At 40.9% G+C, this 27,950-nt stretch overlaps 1 protein-coding gene across 1 annotated transcript in view; it reads left to right on the plus strand.

Annotated features, from left to right (window-relative positions):
* Positions 1-21,923, plus strand: part of LOC124130977 (mitochondrial ubiquitin ligase activator of NFKB 1-like) — a 72,918-nt gene extending 50,995 nt beyond the window's left edge. The window contains exons 2-3 of the mRNA XM_046494029.2: positions 526-588; positions 14,968-21,923. Coding sequence (XP_046349985.1) covers positions 526-588; positions 14,968-15,219 — 315 coding nt within the window. The 3' untranslated portion in view covers positions 15,220-21,923. The remainder of the gene's footprint in view (positions 1-525; positions 589-14,967) is intronic.
* The last annotated feature ends 6,027 nt before the right edge of the window (positions 21,924-27,950 follow it).

Below are 27,950 nucleotides of genomic sequence, written 5' to 3' on the forward strand. Positions count from 1 at the left end.
AAAAATTATCATCCAAAACTGGCTCCCACAGGAGATATTGCTTGGATGAGATCAAGCGATATCTACACTGTAGATATCGCTGCAATGAAATTACATCACAATGCTTTGCAGACCATTGTGACGTCACTGGTTACCATGACGTCACAATCAAATGACATCACTAATGGTTCTGTTACTGAAGCTGTTAGCAGTACTTTATACACTGAAGACACTTCTAATTATTGTCTACAAATTGAACGGTGAGAGAATGATGTTGGATGATAAATAAAATCTCACCCTCGTCTTTTGATATCAAATATATCAACAATCGTTGATAAAAGTGGCAAAAATCATCGGCAAGCCTCGGAATTTTTCCACTTTTATCAACTCGTGTTGATATATTTGATATCAAAAGACAGTCGGGTGTGATTCTCTATTTAACGCCGCACTCAACACCATTTCAGCTGTCTGATGGAGGGGGACTTATTCTAAGCTTTTTTATATGTTTCAATCGCACATTGCTTTAATATGTACTTATCTTTTCAGGATCGACTGCTGTCGAGGATTGATGATCGAGATGCGGACAATACCATCACCGAAGAAGAGGAGGTGAGAACAAAATTATGGATTGATACTCATTTCTATAAAAAAAAAACCAAAAAGGAACTATGGGTTGATAATGCACATGAATATAAAGACAACGATGCCTCGGTGCATAGTCTTGTAGGGAGTAATACAAGCAATATTCCAGCAATATCACGGCGGGGGACACCAGAAATGGGCTTCACACATTGTACCCATGTCGGGAATCGAACCCGGGTCTTCATGTCGGGAATCGAACCCGGGTCTTCGGCGTGACGAGCGAACGCTTTAACCACTAGGCTACCCGACGGGCCCAGCAGTAACTAGAAAATAGGGTAATACATATTTAAAATAATAAATTAATAAAAATGAGAGGTGACAATAAATACAGGAAACAGACAAAAAGTAACAAAAATGCAATACTATAATTATGATGGTTTTGATATTTTTAGTCTTTTAGGTTTTTGAGTGCAAGTCTTAATAATTTATAACATACCCTCTTTTGTTCTCTCAAACGTTTCTTCAACCCGTCATGCATTTAAAACATGAGCTTTGAAATATACAATCTGACACGAGTTGTTTCAAATACGCATACAATTACATACAAATGCACCTCTTTAACCTCGCCGGCTTGACTTGCATTTCTTTGTTACGCTAATAAATAGAGAAGCGCAGCATGCAGTGTTCCTATCATGCAAAGATAAATAGTCCCTATTTACCTGCAAGCGAGTCAGCTCTCAAATTATTGACTTTCCTTCGTAGCGTATTCCGAAGCGAAAGATCACTCACGGCAACCCGGTGTCAATATCTTGGAAAATAAATATAACAATAGTTCACAAAAACTTCAACCATCAATATAAATTGATTGTTCCCCATTCATACAGTTCTGTTGTATTGACTTAGTAATCTTAAGCTTGATGGTGTGCCAATAGCACTGTCATTTGTGTGAGCATCTCACACTCAGTGCACGACCAGTAAAAGCCCACATGCCTTCAAAGGTATGTACAGTTTATCAATGCCTTTTGCATTGTTTCAATATTCCTCGTTCAAATAATGCGGTCGCGAGCACGCTTAGTCCACACCCGAAGTGTTTGTTGGCAATCGATTGAGAGAGATATGTCAATATTGACGTGTTTCTGCGAGTCGACATGATTATGACAAATGAGTTATGGAAACCTGTTTTAATATCATTTCATTTCGATCAGGAATACTTCACGAGGAAAATCTATTTTTCTCTTTAAATAAATACATTTTACTCCAACGTTACAGAATCGTTGTCGAAGAATCGTGGGATTACATAAAGTGAGAATGCGTAGATGGAAGGCAACGACACAGAACAGACCTTGTCGTGCCTTGATATCGGAACCTACTTGTCTGACCTCTTAACTGTCCGACGTGTGCCGAATGTCTGGCACGAAGACCGCCATTATTGCCATTCAGTCCTGGAAATGTCATTGTCCGATGTCGAACAGCCTGGCAGCGTCGATAAATGATTGTATAACAGGCGGGAACCGCAACGCCAATTGACACCTCATTTTCTCCGTCTACTCTCTGTCTACTTTCTGTTTACGCTACCTAAAACCGTCCACTTCAGTGTCGCGATCCTGTTATTCGCAACGCCCTTGCTCCCGAGCAAAATCTAATTGTCGGGTGACAAATTGTCGCCATGAAGAGTAAAGCTCGTTAAAGGAAGTTCCGACTGATTCACACATATTTGTAGTAGAACGTTATCCGGTCGACGCGGCAATAAGGCCCGAGGTGACGTTTTATTGTGTTTCTGTGATTAAATTTGTGTAATGATGAACGGGGGGCTGAGATGCGGCCAAAGACGCTGTTGTGGTATTCAGCCCCAGAGCAAAATTTCAGCTCGTCAGGGGGATCCATGTAACCCTGCCCGACACATAACCTAGCGACGATAAGAACACTGTAAAGAATCTCTCATTTATTTGGTTAGCTTCGTAATTTGGGAACTAAAAATATCCGCTGAAGTTATATCTTGAAACAGTTGTATGTTAGTGACTAGAGTCGCGAGGATTACCCCAAGTGAAGCTTTCTATGTCTTCTAGGTCGCGTAACGAGATTTGTCACTGCAAATCCGACAGCATCTATTTCGAAATTCAATCAGAACGTTGCGACATCTTAACTCCTGGTGCGTTAGCCAGAGTTTGTCTTTATGCATCTGTGTCTGATGTAGGGATGTACTACGTCAGTCAATTATCTGCATCGTTGCCAGCGGGTTTCTGCCTTTACCAACAAGGTTATTTTCAGCTGGAGTGAGTGAGTGAGAGTTTGGTTAACGCCGCTTTGAACTGTATTCCAGTTATATCACGTGTCAGCTTAATGTTGGAGGAAAGTCATCAGTGATAAGGCCTCAGACGTTCACCACTTTTGCGAAACACACGAGCACGATATGGTGCTGACAGACCTAGAAACGTTATCGGGGTGATGCGGGATTCGAACCCACAATCATGAGTTTCTGGCGTGTCCAAGGGACGCAACTCTTACCTAGAGTGACCTTTAAGGGAAAGTATATAGTTTCTTTTAACGCTGACGTCATAGTTAAATATATCTACATGTGTGTTGCAATTAGTGAAAAATGAATTGTTTTACAGCGCAGTCATTAATCGTATTGATATATCAGTGCCCTATACCCTATACTCTATTCCCCATACTCTGTACTCTATACCCTATACTCTGTACTCTGTACTCTATACCCTATACTCTGTACTCAATACCCTATACCCTATACTCTATACCCTATACCCTACACTCTTTGCATTATACAATATGCCAACACCCTATACTTTATACTCTATACCCTTTGCATTATACAGTATACCAACACCCTATACTCTATACTCTATACCCCATACCCTATACTCTATACTCTAAACTCTATATGGGACACGTCAGAAACCTAGGATTATGGGTTCGAATCCCGGTTCGCCCCGATTATGTTTCTAGGTTTGTCAGCACCATACCCGTACTCGTGTAAACGTTTGAGGCCTGCATCACTTCGGGCTTTCCTCCCACATTAAGCTGACACGCCGTGATATAACTTTAATACTGTTAAAAGCGGCGTAAAACCGAACTCACTCACTCACTAAACTATATACACTACACTCTATACTCTATACACTAAACTCTATGCCCTATGCTCTATACTCAATACTCCATACCCCATACTCTATGCTCTATACGCTATGCTCTATACTCTATGCTCTATACCCTATACCCTATACCCTATACCCTATACCCTATGCTCTATACTCTATACTCCATACCCTATACCCTATGCTCTATACTCTATACTCTATACGCTATGCTCTATACACTATGCTCTATACCCTATACCCTATACCCTATGCTCTATTCTCAATACTCAATACCCTATACTCTATGCCCCATGCTCTATACTCTATACTCCATACCCTATACTCTATGCTCTATACTCTATACGCTATGCTCTATACTCTATACACTATACTCTATGCCCCATGCTCTATACTCTATACTCCATACCCTATACTATGTGTTCTATACTCTATACGCTATGCTCTATACACTATGATCTATACCCTATACCCTATACCCTATACTCTATGCTCTATACTCTATACTCCATACCCTATACTCTATGCTCTATACTCTATACTCTATACGCTATGCTCTATACTCTATACATTATACTCTATACACTATGCTCTATATCCTATGCCCTATGCCCTATGCTCTATACTCTATACACTATGCTCTTTCCCCTTTCCCCTTTGCTCTATACTATATACACTATACCCTATACTCCATACTCCAAACCCTATACCCTATGCTGTATACTCTATACCCTATACTGTATACTCTATACACTATACACCATACACTATACCCTATACCCTATGCTCTTTACCCTATACCCTATACTCTATACTCTATACCCTATACCCTATACCCTATACTCTATACTCTAAACACTATACACCATACACTATACCCATACCCTATACCCTATACCCTATACTCTATACCCTATACCCTATGCTCTATACCCTATACCCTATACTCTATACTCTATACCCTATACTCTATACTCTAAACACTATACACCATACACTATACCCTATACCCATACTCTATACCCTATACCCTATACCCTATACCCTAAGCTCTATATTCTATACCCTATACCCTATACCCTAAACCCATACCATATTATCTATAGTCTATACCCTATACCCTATACCCTATGCTCTATACTCTATACCCTATACTCTATACTCTATACTCTATACACTATACACTATACACCATACACTATACCCATACCCTATTATCTATAGTCTATACCCTATACCCTATACGCTATGCCCTATGCTCTATACTCTATACCCTATGCCCTATGCTCTATACTCTATACTCTATACTCTATACTCTATACCCTATACCCTATACTCTATGTACTATACTCTATACTCTATACTCTATACTCTATACCCACAACAAATACTAGTAATCCACAACAAAACCCATCTCCCACCACTCACCATCCAATCTCAGCACCTCCTTCATCAACCACTCTCAACCAACACTCAGCATCCCATCATCCCCAAGCCATCACCAAACACCCTACATCCACAACCCCATCCCGATCGGCAGCACAGGGCCATAAACTCCGTCTACACGGTTCCACAAGGCAAAGATTCCTCGAACCGTTTTTAAAGAAATCGACAACCTGTTATTTTGTGTTTAAAGCAAGGACTGACAGTAACCACCACAGGTCCCTCCGTGTCGGGGAACATCACAGGACGATCACGTTAACGAGAAGGTAGTTGACTCGATATCCTGTGATCAAGCTTAGTTAGGATAGATGACACAGCGGATACCATTAATAAAGCAGGCGCCGAGCTCAGTCCAAGCCTCGGCTTATGAAAGACCATGAACTCTCCTCCAGGTCAGTGATCGTCGTCAGCGCCCCACTCAGTCTCGCGAGATTCCAGGAGCTTCCCAACGCCATTAATCCTGAAGGAGCATATTTCTAGCTTGTTCCTGAAGGAGCACGTTGCTGTTAGTTGCTTAGAATTACTTGCTTAATAGTTGTTAAAAGCGTTGGGGTTTTTTTTAGATATTGATCTTTTTTAAAACGTTCGTTTTTGTATTGTTTAAAGAGACTGGTTGCTGTTCAAATGGATAGATATCATTACCAGTAATATAGTTGTGGATCAAAGACATTATACTTGTCAAAGAATGCTAATTTTGGTCTGAAAACATGATTTTTTGCATGTTTATTGTTTGTCAAACATCTCTTTTTCATAGAGATTAGCTTTGGGTTTGTGTAATTGTATGTGGTTCAAAGGCAGACTATCCTCACGTGATTCTTGCGCAAAACCAAACCAAACACTGATGTCATGTTTGGTGCTGCTGTCAATTAGCTGTTTAACAATTACTTCATTTGTCGATATAACCACTCTGTAGTCACGTATTGTCTTTTATACTACCCGATCCCCGGCCGCGTCATACCAAAAGACTTTAAAAGATGGTACTTGTTGTTACCCTGTCTGGCGCTCGGCATTAAGGGGCGAAAACAAGGACTGGTCGGCTCGGAGTCAGTATACAAAACGTGTGAATGTAGTTTATCTAACCGTTTGTGAGTGGAATCAATTTCTTTAATATCATTTGACATTTGAACCAGAACAGAAATTTTGCCACAAGTGCTCAAATTACTAAGTTCGTTCCTTTTCATCTGAAATGGATGAAATTAATTGATGCTGATGAACCCAATAGAACTAGAATGGCAGGTGAACAGGCCGACTTCTATCAGGTTAGAACAATACTTCTCAAAAGAAGGTAAGAACCGCCGATTCTTTCATGGCATGACAGATTAACGATATGAAAGTATTCCTTAACTTTATATGAGTAGTTACTTTATCGTTCGTCACCACGTTCAGTGCATTCGTCACCATTCGCCTCTTTCCGTAACCTGCAAGAAGACTCGTCCTCCTATCGATGAATGTTATGTGTGAAAATACGTCAAATCAATCAGAATGCGCGTATGATTTCAAGTTCTTTGTCAAAGAATCCCTCAGAAATAATTCTTGATATTACATATGTCTTGCATCTAAAAATATAACCAAGACACAGTTAAATGTGTTCAATCATACTGAATTCCGCATGTCCCGATGTGCTTTAAATTGCATCTGAAATATATATAATATATGGGGAAATCAATGTGAACCATTACGAAACGAGTTGACAATTGTTTTAGGTATGCCCGTTTGCGCTAGGACGGAACCCGGTCGCAAAAATGGCCATAATAGGGGCACGAGTCGCTATTCGGCTTGTCCCGGAATAACACGAGTTGGTCACGAATGCGTTCAGTGATAAATACCCAGTTTTCCGAAAGTTTGACGTGTAAGAACGTTTGAAAAAAGCTGAAAAATCAGATGTTTTGACATACGGTATTTGAACTTGATTCTTTTCTGAGATTGCAAAATCTCAAGCAGGTCCTTAGAGAGCCTAATTGATATTAATTCCACTTGTCTCAAATACTTTCTGTGACTCAAAGGGTACCTCTTGAAACAGTGACAGAAAACAATATTCGGTCTTCTGAGAAAATCCCAGCCCTGCTCGCTAACCCCCATCCTCAAAATAAACATAAATGTGTTCGCAAAACAGTTGTCTCAGCATTTTCTTGTGTTTTACTTTTCATTTTTGTTTTTATACATTTATAGATGTATTTTTGGAGTGACTTGGACTGACGACTTATTACTTTTATAATGGGAATATCACATTATTGTCGGTCGCTTAGGAACTCAATTGTCCTTGTTAATACTGTCCTGGCGTCTAATGAGATACGAAGTAGCTATCCTCTTCCATTAGAGTGTCACACTCTCCCGTAGATTCAGGTCCTCTCACACTGTAAGTGCCTTCATTTGACATATAATATGCCTTAACGTTCGAGGACGATCAGTCTTGACAATTGTCGTTTGTATCACATACATCGAGTTACTTGGACACCGTGATATATCCCCGCGGACCAGCTCATTGTGGCGAGTCAGTGTGCGAATAGCTGCCTGCCCGCTAGCCCGTTGCTAGCAAAATTTCAATCGGGCTAAAGATTCTGAAATGCACCTGCTCGACTGGATACTGAATTTTTTTAATAAAATTGTGCACTCCTTAGATTCTCAAAACATAAAAAGTTCTGCCATTTCTGTAGATCAATACGACCATAAAACATATCAATCAACGAATCTGTAACGAATCGAGGTTGCGAGTTAGCCCTCTTCATAATACAGTAAACTACGGTTATAACGAACACGCTTATTACGAACTGACCGATATAACGAACTTATTTTTTAGTCCCGGCCATTTGTTGTATATATGCTTATAACGAACTACGGTTATAACGAACCAAAATTAGTTGTCCCTTTGAGTTCGTTATAACCGTAGTTTACCGTATATATGTCACGATTTGCAATTTGGGGTTATTTTATTGACACCTTCGCAGAATCAAATTTAAGCTGTCGATTAATTTGGCCAGCGACATTTGGAACTGGATGGTAACTATTAAAACTGACTGACACACCTGGCCGTGAGACTACGTCACCCACTGGTAGCGACAGTGCATGTTGCCCACACGGTGTAACCTAGACTAGCTACATTCATAAGCGAATGCACCGAACATTTTGATCTATGCCTTTTGATAACACAGATTAATAGAAACCTGTAACTGCGGTACCACATGTTTGTCACAACACAACTTAAACTGAGATAGATCTGTGAGTGACCTGGCTGATTGTGTTCCTTCATAACCCGACAGACTTCTCCGTGGTCCAGTGGATAAAGCGCCTGCCCGGAAAACGGGGGTTCGATCCCCGGCCGCTTCATGCCAAAAGACGTTCAAATATGGTACTTGTTGTTACCCTGCCTGGAGCTGTAACGGCTGGTCGGCTTCTTGCAACTGACTACGACTTCGTGCTCCTCGAGCTCCAGGCTGCGTGACCGAAAGAGAATCAAATACTTTATAGATATCTAACTTACCAAACATATAATAATACAAAAGTAAATCCTCCTTCACAACCCAGTCAGTTTTGAGCAAGATGTCATGAGGGATAAGGGGCGGTCGGGTAGCCTAGGGGTGTAAGCGTTCGCTCGTCACGCCGAAGACTCGGGTTCGATTCTCGACCTGGGTACAATGTGTGAAGCCCATTTCTGGTGTCCCCCGCCGTGATATTGCTTGAATATTGCTAAAAGTGACGTAAAACCATACTCACTCACTTATGAGGGATAAGAATATATTTTAACTGACTTAAGCGAAACTGATTCGTAGCTGGACAGATAAAACGATCTGTAGACAATAGTTACTGGTATTGTTTTACCAATGTATACCAAAGGCATTGCAAGTACATGTTATTTATACATTCATACTTTACCTGGGATTCAGTTTGTATTTTGTATTCTGACTATAATCATTATTATTAGTTATTAGTTAATGTCATTATGTATGGAATACTGTAAGGGACATATTTGCGATCTCGCATTCTCGCGATCTCGACCTTTGGAAACGAGCTAAATATGCCCAAAACACGAGAATGCGAGATCCCGGGAACGCGAGATTGGGCCAAAATCTCGCGTTCTCGCGATCTCGCATTCTCGTGTTTTTGGTACTTGGCACTTTTTGTCAAAAGTCAACAACGCGAGAATGCGACATTTGGACAAGTATTCCATAATTATGGATACCAGAGTGCAGTGTTTTGGGTGCTGCTCCACCACATGTCTGTATATGAAGCTACAGGTACATGCAGTAGTTGTGGACACAGATCACCGAAACATCTATATCTCTGCAATTCGTTGTGTGGAGACGCGCCCCTTAGGAGTGCCAGAATATTATGATCGTAAGTTTGAATCCCTGATTCGCCCAAATGTTATTCTGGATTTGTCAGCACCTTTTCCCTTCTCGTGGGCTACACCAAAGTGGTGACCTTCGCTTCTTGTATTCCTCCCACATCAAGGTGACACGCCGCGATCAAAGTGAAATGCTGTTTAAAAATGGCGTTTAAAAAACCCAACTTAATCACTGCTAATGGTATTTGTCAGTAATTGGCTGGTGACGATTTAATTTAGAGTGGAGTTGATGTTGGTCTCGTGTCGGTTATTCCAGAGTGCTGAAAGGTTGCAGCTATCCCCTTGTATAGGTTATTCTGATGAACTGATTATTTGACGCTAGACTTGTGTACGCTATTCTGATGAACTGCGTGTTCGCAGCTTGTCTTGTTTAGGTTATTGTGATGAACTTGTTACTCGGAGATAATCTTGTACAGGTTATTCTGATGGACTTATTGCTTGCAGCTTGTCTTGAACAGGTTATTCTCATGAACTGATTGGCTAAAGCTGGTCTCGTGTAGGTGATGGAGTTGCTTGGTCTTAAAGAGGTAGTCACATAAAAACATGACTATATTACTTTAGCGGTGATTTTTTACAAGATCTTTTAGAGACCTTGCTGGACGGTGAGGAGACGTTTATGTATTTTGAGGCGAATACGATTTTTTTACAGACTGATTATACTTCATACTATCATGATTGTGCCTAAAATGTAAAACCTACTCTGAGTATAGACATAAATAACTCATAAAAACACATTCAAGGGTAAAATAACTACAAGGCATAAATCATATTTGTTTATAAGAAATATATCTTTAATAAATATTCATTTTTATATTGTTCTCAAAATAGTTATTCCTTAACAGTGTTCGTCTATCTATAAGCTAATGCCTTATTCATTGCAATGATTTGCCGTTCTCGTCGTGACTGACGCCGACACACATATCATATGCGAGGTATTCAGTTTCAGGACAAAGAGCTGGAAATGGATTATCACAAGTGTGGTTTAGGACGTGATAGAAAAATAGAAATTGATATTCAGATTGCCTGACCGATCGGCAAAGGCGGTATGCTGGGAACAAAACGCGAGAATAAACTAGTATATACACATATGTCAACTCGTAATAAATTGTGCATTATATTCATTTGGTCATTAAGTGAGTGAGTGAGCATACTGATGGCAAAGGGAGAGTTGTACTCATTGTATACTGATGATGTTGGAGTTAGTGAGTACGGTTTTACGGCACTTTAGCAATATTCCAGCAATATCACGGCGGGGGACACCAGAAATGGGCTTCACACATTGTACCCAGGTCTGGAATCGAACCCGGGTCTTCGGCGTCACGAGCGAACGCTTTAACCACTAGGCTACCCGACCGCCCCTTTTGGTCATTAAGTGGTTTCAAGGTAAATGCAAGTATTCGTTTAAATCTGCTACAGAAACTACATGGGGACGGGAGTTAGGTTAGGTCGGATAAAGTGGATCGCCTGTCTGTGCGACTTGGTTGATTGCGTGTCATCGTACGCTATGGGAGGGTGTTCATGACATTAGTCACTTGTTTTTCTATCCCAGACTTTTGATATTTTTCAGTGCGCCGAGGCATAGCTTCAAGGCATCAGTAAAGCTTTCAAAGCATTTTAAGCTAGACATGCATCGGACATTTCCAAATATGACGCATCAGTGACAAAAATTATGTCTAATACTATTCTCTATTTTGACTTGTACCATATGTTCCCGTGTTTTTGCAGGTGAACATTTGACTTGCCTTTGCATGTGTTTGTGACGGATGCCACCAGTGGGGCAGGATACGCTTACCTTTGCTTACCGCTCGGTATTTGATAATGATTCATAAAAACATGATCATGGTGAAGTCGTAATCGTACAATGGACTCCGCTTCCGGCAAAGATTTGTTATGATTATGGAATAGGTTCGTCGGTTTTGTACAATCTCATTAAAATCAGATCTATGTTCACGCTGCCGCTAAACAAAGATCTGAGAACATCCCATTACTGGTCACGTCAGAACGACCTTTCGCAAACTTTGACCGACCACTGAAATGACTAACGAGAAGTCGACATCAGCCAATTAGAAAGCACCTTTCTCGAGCTTTACGGCACTCGTTTCAACCTGGCGACTTCCATTTCAGACAACGCTTGAAAAATAAGTTGACACAGTTCTATATTTTTTTTAAAAACTGAACAAACGAACATTCCGGAATGTCTTCTATATGGTTGAGATTGTATAGCAGTGCTTCACACGTACTGTACAACGCCTCTTCCGTTCAAATGATAATCCCACGGAGGCGAGAGATTTTGACGGAACCAGTCGTACGGGCCGTAACTGTCGTTCGGAATACCCCGTGTTAATGTTTTGGAGGTTGCATGATTAGAAAACACATTCCGACTGTCACTTTCATGATCTGGTAAGCGACGCTTTGATTGGTCGGATGAAAGGTCGTTCTGACGTGACCCGTAATGGGATGTCCTCAGATCTTTGTTTAGCGGCAGCGAGGACTTAGGTCTGATTTTAAGGAGATTGTTTTGTTTTTTTTACTTTTCATATATTGTATCCCGCGGCACCCGTGAGTGTTGGTTTCACCATAGTGGTAACGTCTCAGTATTGCGTCATATCAGACTTTTCCCCCAAGTCTAGGCGACACGACAAACTCACTCACTCATGACAAATATATTTGGATAAAATGTTGCCGAATATTATACTCGTTATGAAGGTGTAACACATCAAATAGTAAGTACTACGTGTTCTATTTGTTAAACCAGTGGAATGTACGGATTGTTGTCTCCAATAAACCACAATTAATAATCATAACTTAATTCCTGTGAAATAGATAAAAGTACAAGAATGTCGTTCCATTCATAAACACATGCTCATGATATAATCGGAATCTATAACCAGATTTCTTGTTATTATGGAATTATTTTATTTTATTGACAAGAACGGGATTTGATATGTCAAAAGAGCATATACCCATTATTTTATAAAAAAAAGGGAGTGCGCTTTAAGCATATTTTGTGAAGGAAAAATAGCACAAATCTGCGGCTTCCCCCGGATGTAACTGATAGAGCATCTGTGTGTGCCCTGGCTTATTTCTCAGCCAGTATGTCACAAGAATAAATCCACGAAAGCTGTACAAGAGCTTGTGAGTACACAAAAAGCGCAGGCCCCTGAGGAATCGGTTACTGACTGTGACATTTCGCTATTAAACCCAGTGAGCGCCAGCCTGGTGATTAGGACAAGTTTGCTTGTGGATGAGACGCGCTTGTGTCACACATTGTGTCATCAGATTGTGTCATCAGATTGACGTTTTCTGCTTTTTGGTGATATCTGGTTCTGCTGTTGTACTAATTGTATACTGATGGCAAAGGGAGAGTTGTACTCATTGTATACTGATGGCAAAGGGAGAGTTGTACTCATTGCATACTGATGGCAAAGGGAGAGTTGTACTAATTGTATACTGTTGGCAAAGGGAGAGTTGTACTCATTGTATACTGATGGCAAAGGGAGAGTTGTACTCATTGCATACTGATGGCAAAGGGAGAGTTGTACTAATTGTATACTGTTGGCAAAGGGAGAGTTGTACTCATTGTATACTGATGGCAAAGGGAGAGTTGTACTCATTGCATACTGGTGGCAAAGGAAGAGTTGTACTCATTGCATACTGATGGCAAAGGGAGAGTTGTACTCATTGTATACTGATGATGTTGGAGTGAGTGAGTTGGGTTTAACGTCACTTTTAACAGTATTCGAGTTATATCGCGTCGTGTCATCTTAATGTGGGAGGAAAGCCTGAAGTGAAGCAGGTCTCAGACGTTTACCACTTCGGTGAAACCCACGAGCACGGGTATGGTGCTGACAAACCTAGAAACATAATCGGGGTGAATCGGGATCCGAACCCACAATCACAGGTTTCTGGCGTGCCTAAGGGACGCAACTCTGCACAGCGAATCGCGGCGCCTTAGACGACCGTGCCCCCTGATGATGTTGGAGAGTAGAACGGCTTGTCTGGAGTGAATTGTCTTTCGGCGATCTATGTCGTTGAGATTCACGTATTTCCTGATGTTAACATTTGCAGGAAGGAAGGTTATGGCATGTGGTAATGGAGACCCGGGAGACGAGGGAGTTGGGATGTGTAAGAGAGTGAGTGAGTGAGTGAGTGAGTGATGCCTCTTCCAGTATTCCCGCTATATCACGATGGGGCACAACAAAAATGGGCTTCACACATTGTACCCATGTGTGGAATCGAACCTGGGCCTTCGGCGTGACGAACAAACACTTTAACCACACGACTACTCCACCGCCCTCTCAGAATACGAACTGTTTTTGGTGTGTGCGATAATCTGTTAATATCGTCAGCTGCAGTCTGGCCTATACTCTCCAAAAACAGTTGTCACTTCCAATTATGCATTTGGGCGAAGGAATTATGCGACTATATTTTACAGCGACAGTTAGACAATCGTTTTATCCAAATATATTTAGGCAAACGATTTTTTTGCAATTTTGTACCAGTGAGTGATAGAATTGCGAACATGACCAAAATATCAGACTCCCTTTATGCTATTATTACATAGCGGATGAGTGAGTTTGGTTTAACGCCGCTTTAAACAGTATTTAAATTATATAACGGCGTTTCAGCTTAATGTGGGAGGAAAGCCCGAAGTAATGCAGGTCTGAGACGTTTACCACTTCGATGAAACCCACGAGCACGGGTATGGTGCTGACAAACCTAGAATAATCGGGGCGAACCGGGTTTTGATATTCCTTAGACGACTTCGAAGCGTTCGAATTAAGGATTATGTTGTATTACTCAGTGCAGACATGTTGTTATTTGCCCCGCTTTGAGTGAGTGAGTATGATTTTACGCCGCTTTTAGCAATATTCAAACAATATCACGGCGGGGGACACCAGAGATAAGCTTCACACATTGCACCCATGTCGGGAAACGAACCCGGGTCTTTGGCGTGACGAGCGAGCGCTTTAACCACTAGGCTACCCAACCGCCCCTAAACAATTTAGAACGAGATTATCTCAGACAATGAATGAGTATATATATATATATATCTATCTCATATCGTTTAAATATTGATAGATGAGTATTCATATATGATTTTTTTTAAATATTAAGTTATGTCATATAAATGTATTTATGCTTGTCGTAAGAGACGATTTCATGAATCGGGTGGTCAGGCAAGGTGACTTGGTTTGGTGTGTATCCTCCTGCCTCTTCGGTGTGGTATTGTTGCTCATAATATCAACCACTGGCTTAAGCTTGTCTGGCCATGACTACAGGTCGTCGTCATATAGCTGGAATACTGCTGAGTGGTCATTCCATTGGTCGGTCAAAGTTCGCGCAAGGTCGGTCTGACGTGACCCGCAATGGGATGTCCTCAGATCTTTGTTTAGCGACAGCGAGAACTAAGATCTGATTTTAATGAGATTGGACATTAAGCAACAAACACAATATAACGGTACATGCAATGAATGATTTTAACCTCATTTCCGTGTTTTATTTCAGTGTGTGATATGCCTAGGCGCCAAGGCAACGATGCAAACCTACCCATGTGGGCACAAAGTGGTATGCCGGAAGTGCTTCATTAAGACAATACAAGTGGCCGTCTCGCAGAGAAGTCTGCCACTGAGATGCGTGATCTGCCGTTCGCGCATTCTTAAACTCCGACAGGCGGCGCTTCCTCCGATGCAGGTGGCAGCACCGATTTCCGGTAGATACCTACCGAAATCTCCCAGCATTCGACACTTCCAAAAGTAGATGTATTTCCGGCCACCCTTATTAGGGCATACAATATCGTGAAGTATTACACTGACTTGGGGCCAACGGCCCAAACTTAGATTTACGACCTCCATGCCAGGTAGCCATGGGCAAATCTAGTTCTCCTACTCAGACTAGTGGACTCCATATTCAGCGACGAATTCGTTTGTTGTAGTGATTACCAATCGCTTTGGAAAAGAAGACATGGCATCAGGAATACGTGAGATCGGTGACTGGACATTAGACCAGGGAGATTTACAATCTTGAACGTAAACCCACAGATGGCTTGAAAACAATCTTCATCCGGGTCTCCAACGCCCGAGTATCCTTACCGAGGTGTGAAAATCGCCCAGAACAGCGCCGATTGGTATAGTGTTGCCAACAATCGGATAAAACCGAACGTGCCAATCTCGCATCCCCGATACATTCCGAACGTGGCAGGCGTGACCAACGAAGAAGATGAAGAGGAAGCTTGACCACATGAATAATTGCATCGGAAAGTCAAGGTCACATATGACTTAAGACCTAATGTCAAGGTCACAGGTCAACATATCGTCATTTGTTTGACCGCAAGATTATGCATAAAATGTCATTTGTAAAAACTTCCAAATATGAGTGTCAGTGACATGAATGCAGTACTGAGTTCGAACATCTGAATAAGTTGCTAAATATTGGCACATTTGGTAAAAGTATCCGAGAAAATGGAACAATGCCAAGTGTCGAAAGATCAAAAGCAAATACCGTGTCTAATTGACCTTTAAATATTTCGAATGTCCGAGGGTTACTTGAACTTATCCTAAACAACCACGGGAATACAATTTTATATTAATTCTTGAGCCGACAAAATGATATTCTTTCAGGTTTATGTGTAACTTTAGAAGGAAGATATCATATATTAATGGCATAAAATATTTCATTTGACGTGTACATGACGTTAACCGAATCACAAACATCTGGTTGAACAACACAATCTTAACAGTAACCTTCGTCAGAAGGGCACTTTGCTGAATAGGAAGGCGTCATGTGGTATTTCATTATCAGTAGCTATCGGAAATCTTCGGAAATAGCAGCATTTACAAGTGGCGGTATCAATGCTTATATATTATATATTCACCTGCAAATATCAAACAGCATTTGTTCACTCGCGTGTCCAAACTTTGAGATATCGATTCAAAGTTACAGAAACAACTTTTGAACTTTTGACACGTCACCCGAAGTACATATGACCAGCAGGTTTAACCACAGGGTCTAAGTCACAGGGTCTAACCTACAGGATGTAACCAGCGGATACCCTAAGATTTAGTGTGATGTTAAAACGGCCAGAGCTCTTGTCATCCTCCTCATGATGTACGATGTAAACATTCCTTATTACTTTGGGCAGGGCTTTAGGTGAAATTATAATGTCCTCACACGTGTACTTGTTGAGAAAAACTGGTTCATCTATTATCCGCTTCCAACCCCAACAAGATGGAACCTCGATAGACCGAACCTTATCAGAACGGACATTGGAGTTTCCGAACAATTCTTACAGAAATTAATTTAAGACGTTTTCTTTCCGTGACTCATAATGAATTATGAAAAAACGAATGATATTGAAGGAATTGTTTTGTATATATTGATCTAAGCTTCAGTTCCAAACGTCACAATAACTAATATTTTCCCATTTTTAGCATCTTTTCAAGATGATACGTCGCAGATACAACATTTCTTGGCAACATTGCCGAGGTAGTATCGAGTATTTATCCAAGTCAAAGTCCGTGTGAATGTTGAGCGAGTGAGCGTGTGTAGAGTTATCAATAGTGCTTGGCTTACATTAACTTAACATCCAATACATAGATATATATATATACATATATTTTGTTAGAAAAATCAAAATATTAAAACTCAGTCCCTCCAACCCTCAGCCAAAACCGTAGTCGTAGAAACCTGCTGGAACATGCGAAGAATGACATGTGTCTTTAATCGATTTCTCATTATTATTCAAACATTCGAAGTCAGTGTTGAGGTTGAAACACGTTTTATCCTTTGTCTCATTTTTGTACTACAGTGCAACCTCGTTATACAGGACTCCGTTAATCCGCATTTCGATAATGCATAATCAGAACCATTTCGATAATCACAAGAACTATCTGCTTAAAGCAGAGTCCATTGTACGATTCCGACCACCTCATGGGCATGTGTTTTATGAATCACTATCAAATAGTGATGACCCCAGGTGTTCGCGGAAAGGTGGGCGCACCCTGCTCGACCAGTGCAAACACATGCAAAGGCAAGTCAATTATCCACAATTAAAAGTGGTACACGTCAAAATAGGGAATTGAATGGGACATCATTTTGGTCACTGGTTTTGGAAGCGCGTCCTCGGGATGATCACTGTTGTAAACGTCTACATATGGTAGAGGGAACATTAATATTACCAATGATTCGTTTATCCGGACATTTGTGAATCCGGACGATTTCGCTCGAAACGGTACCATCTGAATTAACGAGTTTCACTGTACAGGGTTTGCTAATCTTTGATTTGAAAGCAGTTTGCTGGATTTAGAAGTGTGTATTGCGTTGATGGAGTTGGATTTTGTACATGGGATTATTTTCATTGCAGAAAATGATAATATAGTTCTTCGTGACTTACTGGCCTCAACGAAGATGAAACTGTCTCCATGATTACCTAAATTGGCACGAAGTCCTTGGCAGTTTTGTTGTCACTGCATAGTATGGTGTTGTTGACAGTTAATATTCAGTTGGCAATGTTTGTCCGCGTCTATTATCTAGAAATGTTATTATATGTTTTATTTCATTAAAAAAACATAATCTGCAGGCCAAAAGAAAGTATACACCCATGTTTGATGGTGGCCAAGAAATGAAACAAACAAGAAATGGTTATTCGATGATGATGTATTTGATACGGGTATCATAGTTGTGTTTAGACGTAAGTTTTGCAGTGTTTCGGGGACTGTTTTCGGTCCAGTAACGTTTTGATACCGTTTGTCATTTTTTGGTCTCTTTTTTGGATCTTGAAGTGTATACTTTCTTTTGCGTGGCAGTTTTTTGTACATCAGATACATCAGAGAAGTAGAAATTTTGAATATATTTATTTATGTGTTGCTAGAAGAATGACCATTTGCTGTTATGAAATGTGATCCGTTTCGTTGAATTTGTTTGACAGTGACTGTATTGTTTGACAGTGACTGTGTTGTTTGACAGTGACTGTTTTGTTTGACAGTGGCTGTTATATTTGACGGTAACTATGCATACTACAGCATACGATCTGCTCGTTCCGGGTAGGGCACACCGATAGTGTTAATGTTCCACACAATATAGCACCAAAGTTCTGTGTGTCGGCAGCCCGATCGTTGAGTTAAATGTTTCTTTTTTTACAACTTTTACATTTTTTATCACATAAATAAGATCAATCACCGTTACCCAAATCTTCTAACAACTTTGTTTTGTTCATGCGGAGCATAACTGAAATTACATCGGAGCAGAATGAGAGCAAGTTAGGTAGCATCCCTCTCTCAATGATTCAAACTAAAGGTGAATTCACCATTTAACCATGGGCGTGTTAACCATTATTCCCATCCTCGATCCCTCCTTCAGCCAACTAAACCAATCAACCAATCAAAGCCCAACCCTGTTCCTTCCTCCAGATAAACTAACCAATCACACCCAATCAAACACAAAACCCTGTTCCCTGCTCCAGTTAAACTAACCAATCACAACCCATCAAAGCCCAACCCTGTTCCCTCCTCCAGATAAACTAACCAATCACAGCCAACCAACGGCTTTGTGAATACTCATCAATCACCAACCCTGTTCCCTCCTCCAGATCAACTAACCAATCACAACCAATCAAACCCCAACCCTGTTCCCTCCTCCAGATAAACTAACCAATCACAACCAATCAAAGCCAAACCCTGTTCAATCCTCCAGATAAACTAACCAATCACAGCCAACCAACGGCTTTGTGAATACTCATTTCTTAACTTTCAAACCTACCCACAGAAACTATCCAACCCCTGACCCAACTTTCACAAGAAGTACCTAATGAAACAACGGCCAATGTCATTGTCAATGTCATCGGGACACAAGACAGGGTTAAGATGACATCTTTAAAGAATCAGGCAACGTGCTATCAGTGTGGCCTCGCTTAAGCGGCTTCTCAAGTACAGTCGATAATGGCTGAATAACAATCATCAATTTTAAAGAAAATAAAACGAAGCTTGATAATATTTAGTCTCAAATAACGAATTAAAGGAAAATATCATTGTATTATTTCAGATCTAACAATAGTCGAAATTCAATTCCGAAGACATTAAATAACAATGCAGGGATGCTTTAAAAGGCCTGTTTGCTATTTAACCTCTATTTCGTGCCGCTGGGGTTTAAAGGCAATTCGGGGAAAGTGTGTCAGAGTGAATTATTTACTCATAAAACTCTTAAACCCGCCTTGAGTGGGAACAATCAATGAACGCCTGACCCTGTCGAAGGCGGTATCGAGAATGCTATTTCCCTAAAACCATTCTAAATTTAGAGATATCACCTCGAGGGAACCTCACGCGTTTGATAGATGTTTTACTAATGGAGCCTGCGGGATTTGTCACTCTGAGAGCCCTGCCTGGGGGGAGGACTCACTTAAAAGGGGAGTATATCCTAAAACAGTCTCTTATTCATACCCCGGAGTCCCCAATGAAGCTCTATAATAGGGTTTCGAATGGCAATGGTTAAGCAAATTCCGTTCCAACCCACAGTGGTGCTTAATCGGAAAATGTATAGTATTAAATAGAGTGGAAACATTCTACAATCGAACGAGAAATAGACAGTGAGTACTCCTTCATGTCTACGTGTACACGATTCATAGCAACATTAATCCATTTGTCATGTCGAATAACATGAAAATGTGTTTCGAGATCAACATTGATCGCTTGAATGATAACCTAACATTTCAATTACATTTTGCAAATAGGAAAAGCATTAAGATGACAAATGTCAGTTCAGATTAATCAGATTATTCCGTATGACGGACAATACGCAGGGAGCCCTACACTACACTACGTTACGAGTTCGTCACGCTGGTAAAACCAGATAGAGTCCGTTACGGCGCATGTGCATGCGCATGCGTGAATATCGGGTTGGACCAACAGCCATTATTTCACTAGTTCAAGACAGCAGAATCAGCTACATCCTTTCGGAGCGTTCCACTTTCGAAAACATGCAACGTCTGACCCAGTATCTATATCAGGATGTCACCTTGTATGAGAATCAATACCATCTCTCTCACGTAAAGAAAACATTAGTATTGATTTACAACCGATATGATGCAAAATACCGTGATTTCTTTTCGGTTTCTACGAGATATTTTTCCCAGGCCTTGTGATAAAAAAATCAATATTCAAATTCACATCACAATCTTATGAGCCACGACAAGAATATTGGCACTTAGTCGTGTTTCTCCCCTCGAAACGGATTTCGTTCCCTTACTAATTCTATGCAATCTGCATAACAGTTCAATGGAATATGATATTATATTATATATTTTTCTCATTAAAGAGATGGAACTACAATCGCAAGATAATCATGCATTTCTTGATATTATGTACTAGACATTCATGATAGACTTGCATGTATGGAACACTCTTCCAAAGGAATGTAGTATGTCCTGTCTCGTAATAGTTGATGCGTGACGTCATACGTTGAAGTCAACACTGGGCTTCCATAGACGTGAGTGTTAGAGTGTTATGCTTATGCGAGACACTTACAAACTAAATATAGCCGGTTGAGAGCATACGAGTACAAAACGCTATCGTGCCTTGAAAACACATCCTTAACGACAAAGCGTCTTTGATTTCATAGTATTTTATAAACCTGTTTCAAACACCATTTTGAAAGATGCTATGTGAAGCAAGAAGAACAATTATAAACGGTCGATTTGTTAATGAAGGTTTTTTTTGGTGCATTGTTCGATCGTGAGATTGGACATAATGGTGCAATGATGTTAGTAAGTTCCGTATTTAAACTGTCATTCGTCTATTGTCGCTGCAAGACTATTGGTACAAGTATATTGATTTTCACACAGTATATCTCTAAGTGGTATAGTCAGTATGTTTACAGACAAACCGTTTGGTGCTTTGTCTCTTAAGTAAAGTGGTATAGTCAGTTTACCTCAGAGACAAAGCGGCAAACGGTTTGTCTGTACACAGAAACCATGAGGTTTAGAACCAACGTCAGAGTTTTGACTTAGAACGCAGACTGAGTGAGTTGGGTGTAACGCCGCTTTTAACAGTATTCCAGTTATATCACGGCGTGCCAGCTTGGGAGGAAAGCCCGAAGTGATGCAGGTCTCAGACGTTTACCACTTCGGGGAAACCCACGAGCACGGGTATGGTGCTGACAAACCTAACAAACATAATCGGGACGAACCGGGATTTGAACCCACAATCATAAGTTTCTGGCGGGCCCAAGGGACGCAACTCTGCACAGCGAATCGTGGCGCCTTAGACGACTGGGCCACCCGTGCCCCTAGACCGCAAAGAAAGATTATACATGTATATGACTGAGCTATGCAAGGTAACATGCTTCTGTTTTTGTATCAAAGTCCCGACAGATTTCTTTCATGTAGTCTTTATATTTGAGGTGTTGCCAACCTGAACTGTCGAGATGAGAGGCTGAGTATTGAGTTGGTAAATAAAAACAGATATATAACGCTATGTGTGTGTTGTCATTTGTCTGTTTGGCGTGTGGTCTTCGTTACTTTACTCTCCCCGTCAATGTTTTTACGACATTCACGATCACTCGTGACATTCCGAGACAAGCGGAAGGGGGCGGGCGATGACGAATTTCTCAGTGGACTGAACGGAAAGACACGAATTAAAATTGTTATTGTTTTTTATTTGGGGCTACATCCGCTGTAACGTTAGTCTCCCCGTCAATGTTTTTTACGACTTTACGATTTTGCCATTATAATTCCGTGTGTGAACATGAACTTTATATACCATTTGCGACTAGATAACTTGCATCTAACCCTTGAAGATCCCGGTTAGACTTGATCTTCAGCAACCCATGTTTGTCGTAAGAGGTGACTGACGGGATCGTGTGGTCAGGCTCGCTGACTTTGTTGATGCAGGTCATCGTATCCCAGTTGCGTGGATCGATGCTCATGATGTCAATCACTGGATACAGACGCCGTTAAACAACAAACAAACAAACACTTTTTAGAGTGAGTGAGTATTATAACGATGCTTCTGATGGTATTTCTGTTATATCACGGCGTGTCAGGTCAAATTTGGGATGTAAATTAATAGTGATACAGGCCTCATACGTTTCCCACATGCATGGAAACCACAATCACGTTGAATCGTGGTTCCGACCCCTTTGTATTTAACTCCCGGTACGACTAAGGGAGACCACTCTGCACAGCGAATTGAAGCGCCGTATAACCTTTAGTACATTAGAGAGCTCCGCGATAAATCGCAAAGAACAATGAAGAACGAAACGTGGTTTATTTCACGACAAAACTTTGTTCTATCATGACGTCACTCCTGAGATTCGAATATGCGCTCGCAACTTGATGACGTCGTATATTGGACGACATTGTTTTTGAGGGGGGAGCGTCAAGTGAGTTGTTGCCCATATATGATGCTGGACAATGTAGATGAACGCAATGGTCGAACGATATCATTCAAAAGTGAAATATGACAATCGGTATTGGGAGAAAAGGTACAGATAATAGACAATGAACATTGTGAGAATATCCGCGAAATACCAAACGTTACCCACTGTTCAAAAAATGGACTTGTGCGACATTGCCGACGTCAGATTGCATTCGGGGGTTAACCTCCCAATTGTCAGACAGCCCAAGTGTCAGACCGCCCAATTGTCAGGCGGTCCAAATGTCAGACGGCGTATACTGGGACTAGGTAAGGTTAAGTGCTCTGATAATTGTGACCTGTTTACCTTCGTGTACAGTGGAACATCTCTACACAAATAACAGAGAACCAAACTATTATTTCTCAACCCAGCTTTAGCAAATGTCCAACCTTCTCCAAACGTTCAAGAAGTCCTCTGCGGAGTGCACACTGTCTCCTTCAGACGCTGCAGTCTCCATCAGACTCTCAGCTCCTCTTCTCCCTGGATGGGGGAACAGCACCAAAGTCTGGGTCAGCTTAGCATCTTCTGGCTTCTCAATCCCTTGTACCAGTTCCACAAATCTGAAGAGGTTGGATGCTGATGTGGGAGACTGCGGAAAAAACATGCAAAATAAACCCTAACTTCAAACGATTTTATCGAGTCCCATGTTCTATGTCCTTGAAAAAAACCGTGCACAGATCAAACGTAACTTACAAACACTGGTTACAAATCTGGTTCATTTGTATCACCTAACGCGTTGAAGTATCTTACTCTGCTTACAGTTTGGAGATGCTCCTTAATTAAAAAGGTAAGACTATAGCTAGGTAGTGATACTCGTCACACTTCACTGACCTGTCCGATGAATGGCACATCTGAAGATTGGGGCGTCTGAGTGAGTGAGTGAGTGAGTGAGTATGGTTTTACGCCGCTTAGTCTGACAATTTCGAGTGAACCATTCAGGGAGCTATCAGTATTTAAAGACGGGTAAAAAAAATTTAAAGGTTGTACATTTAAAAAACACCCTTAAAGTTGAGGTGAGGTGAGGTTTAACGTCGCGTCCAAGATTATTGCACTTATATAGCGACGTGCATGCACGTGCGTGTGTAGCTGCTTGTACTAGTCCGGACTGATGCCGATTTATAGTGCTAGCCCATTGAGATACCATGCCGCAGTTTAACATGATTACCCCACTCAGACACAGTATACTGACTCCGAATCCTTGTTTTATCCCCTTAATGCCGAGCGCCAGACAGGGTAACAACAAGTACCATCTTTTAACGTCTTTTGGTATGATCGAATCCCGGACCTTCGGCTCTCCGGGCGGACGTTCTACCACTGGACCAAGGAGGCGGTAACATCCTTAAAGAGGCTGTACAAAATGATGATATCTAGTATAAGAAATAAACGACCACTGGTCGTTGTTTATTGATCCCCTCATGGTTTATTCTCCCTGCGGTGTTTATTGAACGATAAGCAACTACCACTCGACGTTTATTTCTTAAATAATGTCAGTCTTGGGAAAAACAATCCAATTATGACAATAGTTTCATAACAGTACATAAAGATACGTCAGCCTGTCTAGAGCAAAGTTTATCTATACTTGAATGTCCATTTTTTTAAATACGCTAGACACGAATTCCCGCACTATTTTTAATTATGAAATATACTTTTGATGTTAATATTGACTTGATGCTAGTTGGCACGGCAGCTTTACCTAATCATGTGAACGAAAAGATATTTTAGGAACGACATACATATATAAAGAAAACAAAAATGTTTGAGAGCAATGTTAATGTACCTACGTTTCTATCATTTAATGTATTAATTTAAATAAGCATACGTGTGAATCTAAACCACATGGCTACCCGACCGCCTCTCAGTGCATACTAAAAAGTGAAGAATTATAAATCACTCTTTCACTCACTCGCTCGCTCACTCACTCACTCACTCACTCACACACACACACACACACACACACACACACACACACACACACACACACACACACACACACACACACACACACACACACACACAAACATACGTACACACACGCACACCCATACGTACACACACACGCACACACACACAAACATACGTACACACACGCACACCCATACGTACACACACACGCACACAGACACAAACATATACACATACGTACACACAGATACACTCACACTCACATATAAACACACACACAAACACACTCACAAACACACACACTTACATTCACCCACATACACTCACATACATTTTTGTTTCGTCACAATCCTCACAGAAAACATCGGATTTCTAAAGTCGTTAACAATTTCCAAATGTACATGCACACAATGAGCGACATCTACTAGATTGACATCTACTAAACCGACATCTACTACACCGACATCTACTACATTGATATCTACTACACCGACATCTACTACATTGATATCTACTACACCGACATCTATTAAACTGATATCTACTCAACCGACATCTACTACACTGACATCTACTAAACCGACATCTACTACACTGACATCTACTACACCGACATCTACTACATTGGCATCTACTAAACCGACATCTAATACACCGACATCTAACACACCGACATCTACTACACCGACATCTACTACATTGACATCTACTACACCGACATCTACTAAACTGATATCTACTACACCGACATCTACTACACTGACATCTACTAAACCGACATCTACTACATTGACATCTACTACACCGACATCTACTACATTGACATCTACTACACCGACATCTACTAAACTGATATCTACTACATTGACATCTACTACATTGACATCTACTACACCGACATCTACTACACCGACATCTACTACACTGACATCTACTACATCGACATCTATTACATTGACATCTTCTACACCGACATATACTACACTGACATCTACTACACTGACATCTACTACACCGACATCTACTAAACCGACATCTACTACACTGACATCCACTACACCGACATCTACTACACTGACATCTACTTCACTGACATCTACTACACTGACACCTACTACACTGACATCAACTACACTGACATCTACTACACTGACATCTACTACACTGACATCTACTACACTGACATCTACTACACTGACATCTACTACACTGACATCTACTACACCGACATCTACTACACTGACATCTACTACACCGACATCTACTACACTTACATCTACTACACTGATATCTACTGAACCGACATCTACTGCACTGACATCTACTACACCGACATCTACTACACTTGCATCTACTACACTTACATCTACTACACGGATATCTACTGAACCGACATCTACTACACTTACATCTACTACACTGATATCTACTGAACCGACATCTACTACACTGATATCTACTGAACTGACATCTACTACACCGACATCTACTACACCGACATCTACTACACTGACATCTACTACACTTACATCTACTACACGGATATCTACTGAACCGACATCTACTACACTGACATCTACTACACCGACATCTACTACACCGACATCTACTACACTGATATCTACTCAACCGACATCTACTACACCGACATCTACTACATTGACATCTACTACACCGTCATCTACTACACTGACATCTACGACACCGACATCTACTACACCGACATCTACTACACTGATATCTACTGAACCGACATCTACTACACTGACATCTACTACACCGACATATACTACATTGACATATACTAAACCGACATCTACTACACCGACATCTACTACACTTACATCTACTACACTGACATCTACTACACCGATATCTACTACACTTACATCTACTACACTGACATCTACTACACCGATATCTACTACACTTACATCTACTACACCGACATCTACTAAACCGACATCTACTACCCATGTCTACAATGACATCAACTACACCGACATCTACTACACTGACATCAACTACACTGACATCTACTACACTGATATCTACTACACCGACATCTTCTACACCGACATCTAATACACTGACATCTTCTTCACTGACATCTACTAAACTGATATCTACTACACCGACATCTTCTACACCGACATCAACTACACTTACACCTACTACACTGATATCTACTACACTGACATCTACTACACCGACATCTACTACACTGACATCTACTACACCGACATCTACTACACTGACATCTACTACACTTACATCGACTACACTCACATCTACTACACTGACATTTACTACACCGACATCTACTACACCGACATCTACTACACTTACATCTACTACACCGACATCTACTACACTGACATCTACTACACCGACATCTACTACACTGATATCTACTACACTGACATCTACTACACCGACATCTACTACATTGACATCTACTACACCGTCATCTACTACACTGACATCTACTTCACTGATATCTACTACACTGATATCTACTACACTGATATCTACTACACTGACATCTACTAAACCGACATCTACTACACCGACATCTACTACACTGACATCTACTACACTGACATCTTCTTCACTGACATCTACTACACCGACACCTACTACACTGACATCTACTACACTGACATCTTCTTCACTGACATCTACTACACTTACATCTACTACACTGATATCTACTTCACTGACATCTACTACACTTACATCTACTACACTGACATCTACTACATTGACATCTACTACACCGACATCTACTACACCGACATCTACTACACTTACATCTACTACACTTACATCTACTACACTTACATCTACTACATTGACATCTACTACACTGACATCTACTACACCGACATCTACTACACCGACATCTACTACACTGACATCTACTACACTTACATCTACTACACTGACATCTACTACACTGACATCTACTACACCGACATCTACTACACTGACATCTACTACACTTACATCTACTACACTGACATCTACTACACCGACATCTACTACACCGACATCTACTACACTGACATCTACTACACTTACATCTACTACACCGACATCTACTACACTTACATCTACTACACTTACATCTACTACACTTACATCTACTACACTGACATTTACTACACCGACATCTACTACAC

The sequence above is a fragment of the Haliotis rufescens genome, unplaced genomic scaffold (genome assembly GCF_023055435.1).
Source record: "Haliotis rufescens isolate VD_foot unplaced genomic scaffold, xgHalRufe1.0.p SCAF_10, whole genome shotgun sequence".
In the NCBI taxonomy this organism is placed as follows: Eukaryota; Metazoa; Mollusca; class Gastropoda; order Lepetellida; family Haliotidae; genus Haliotis; species Haliotis rufescens.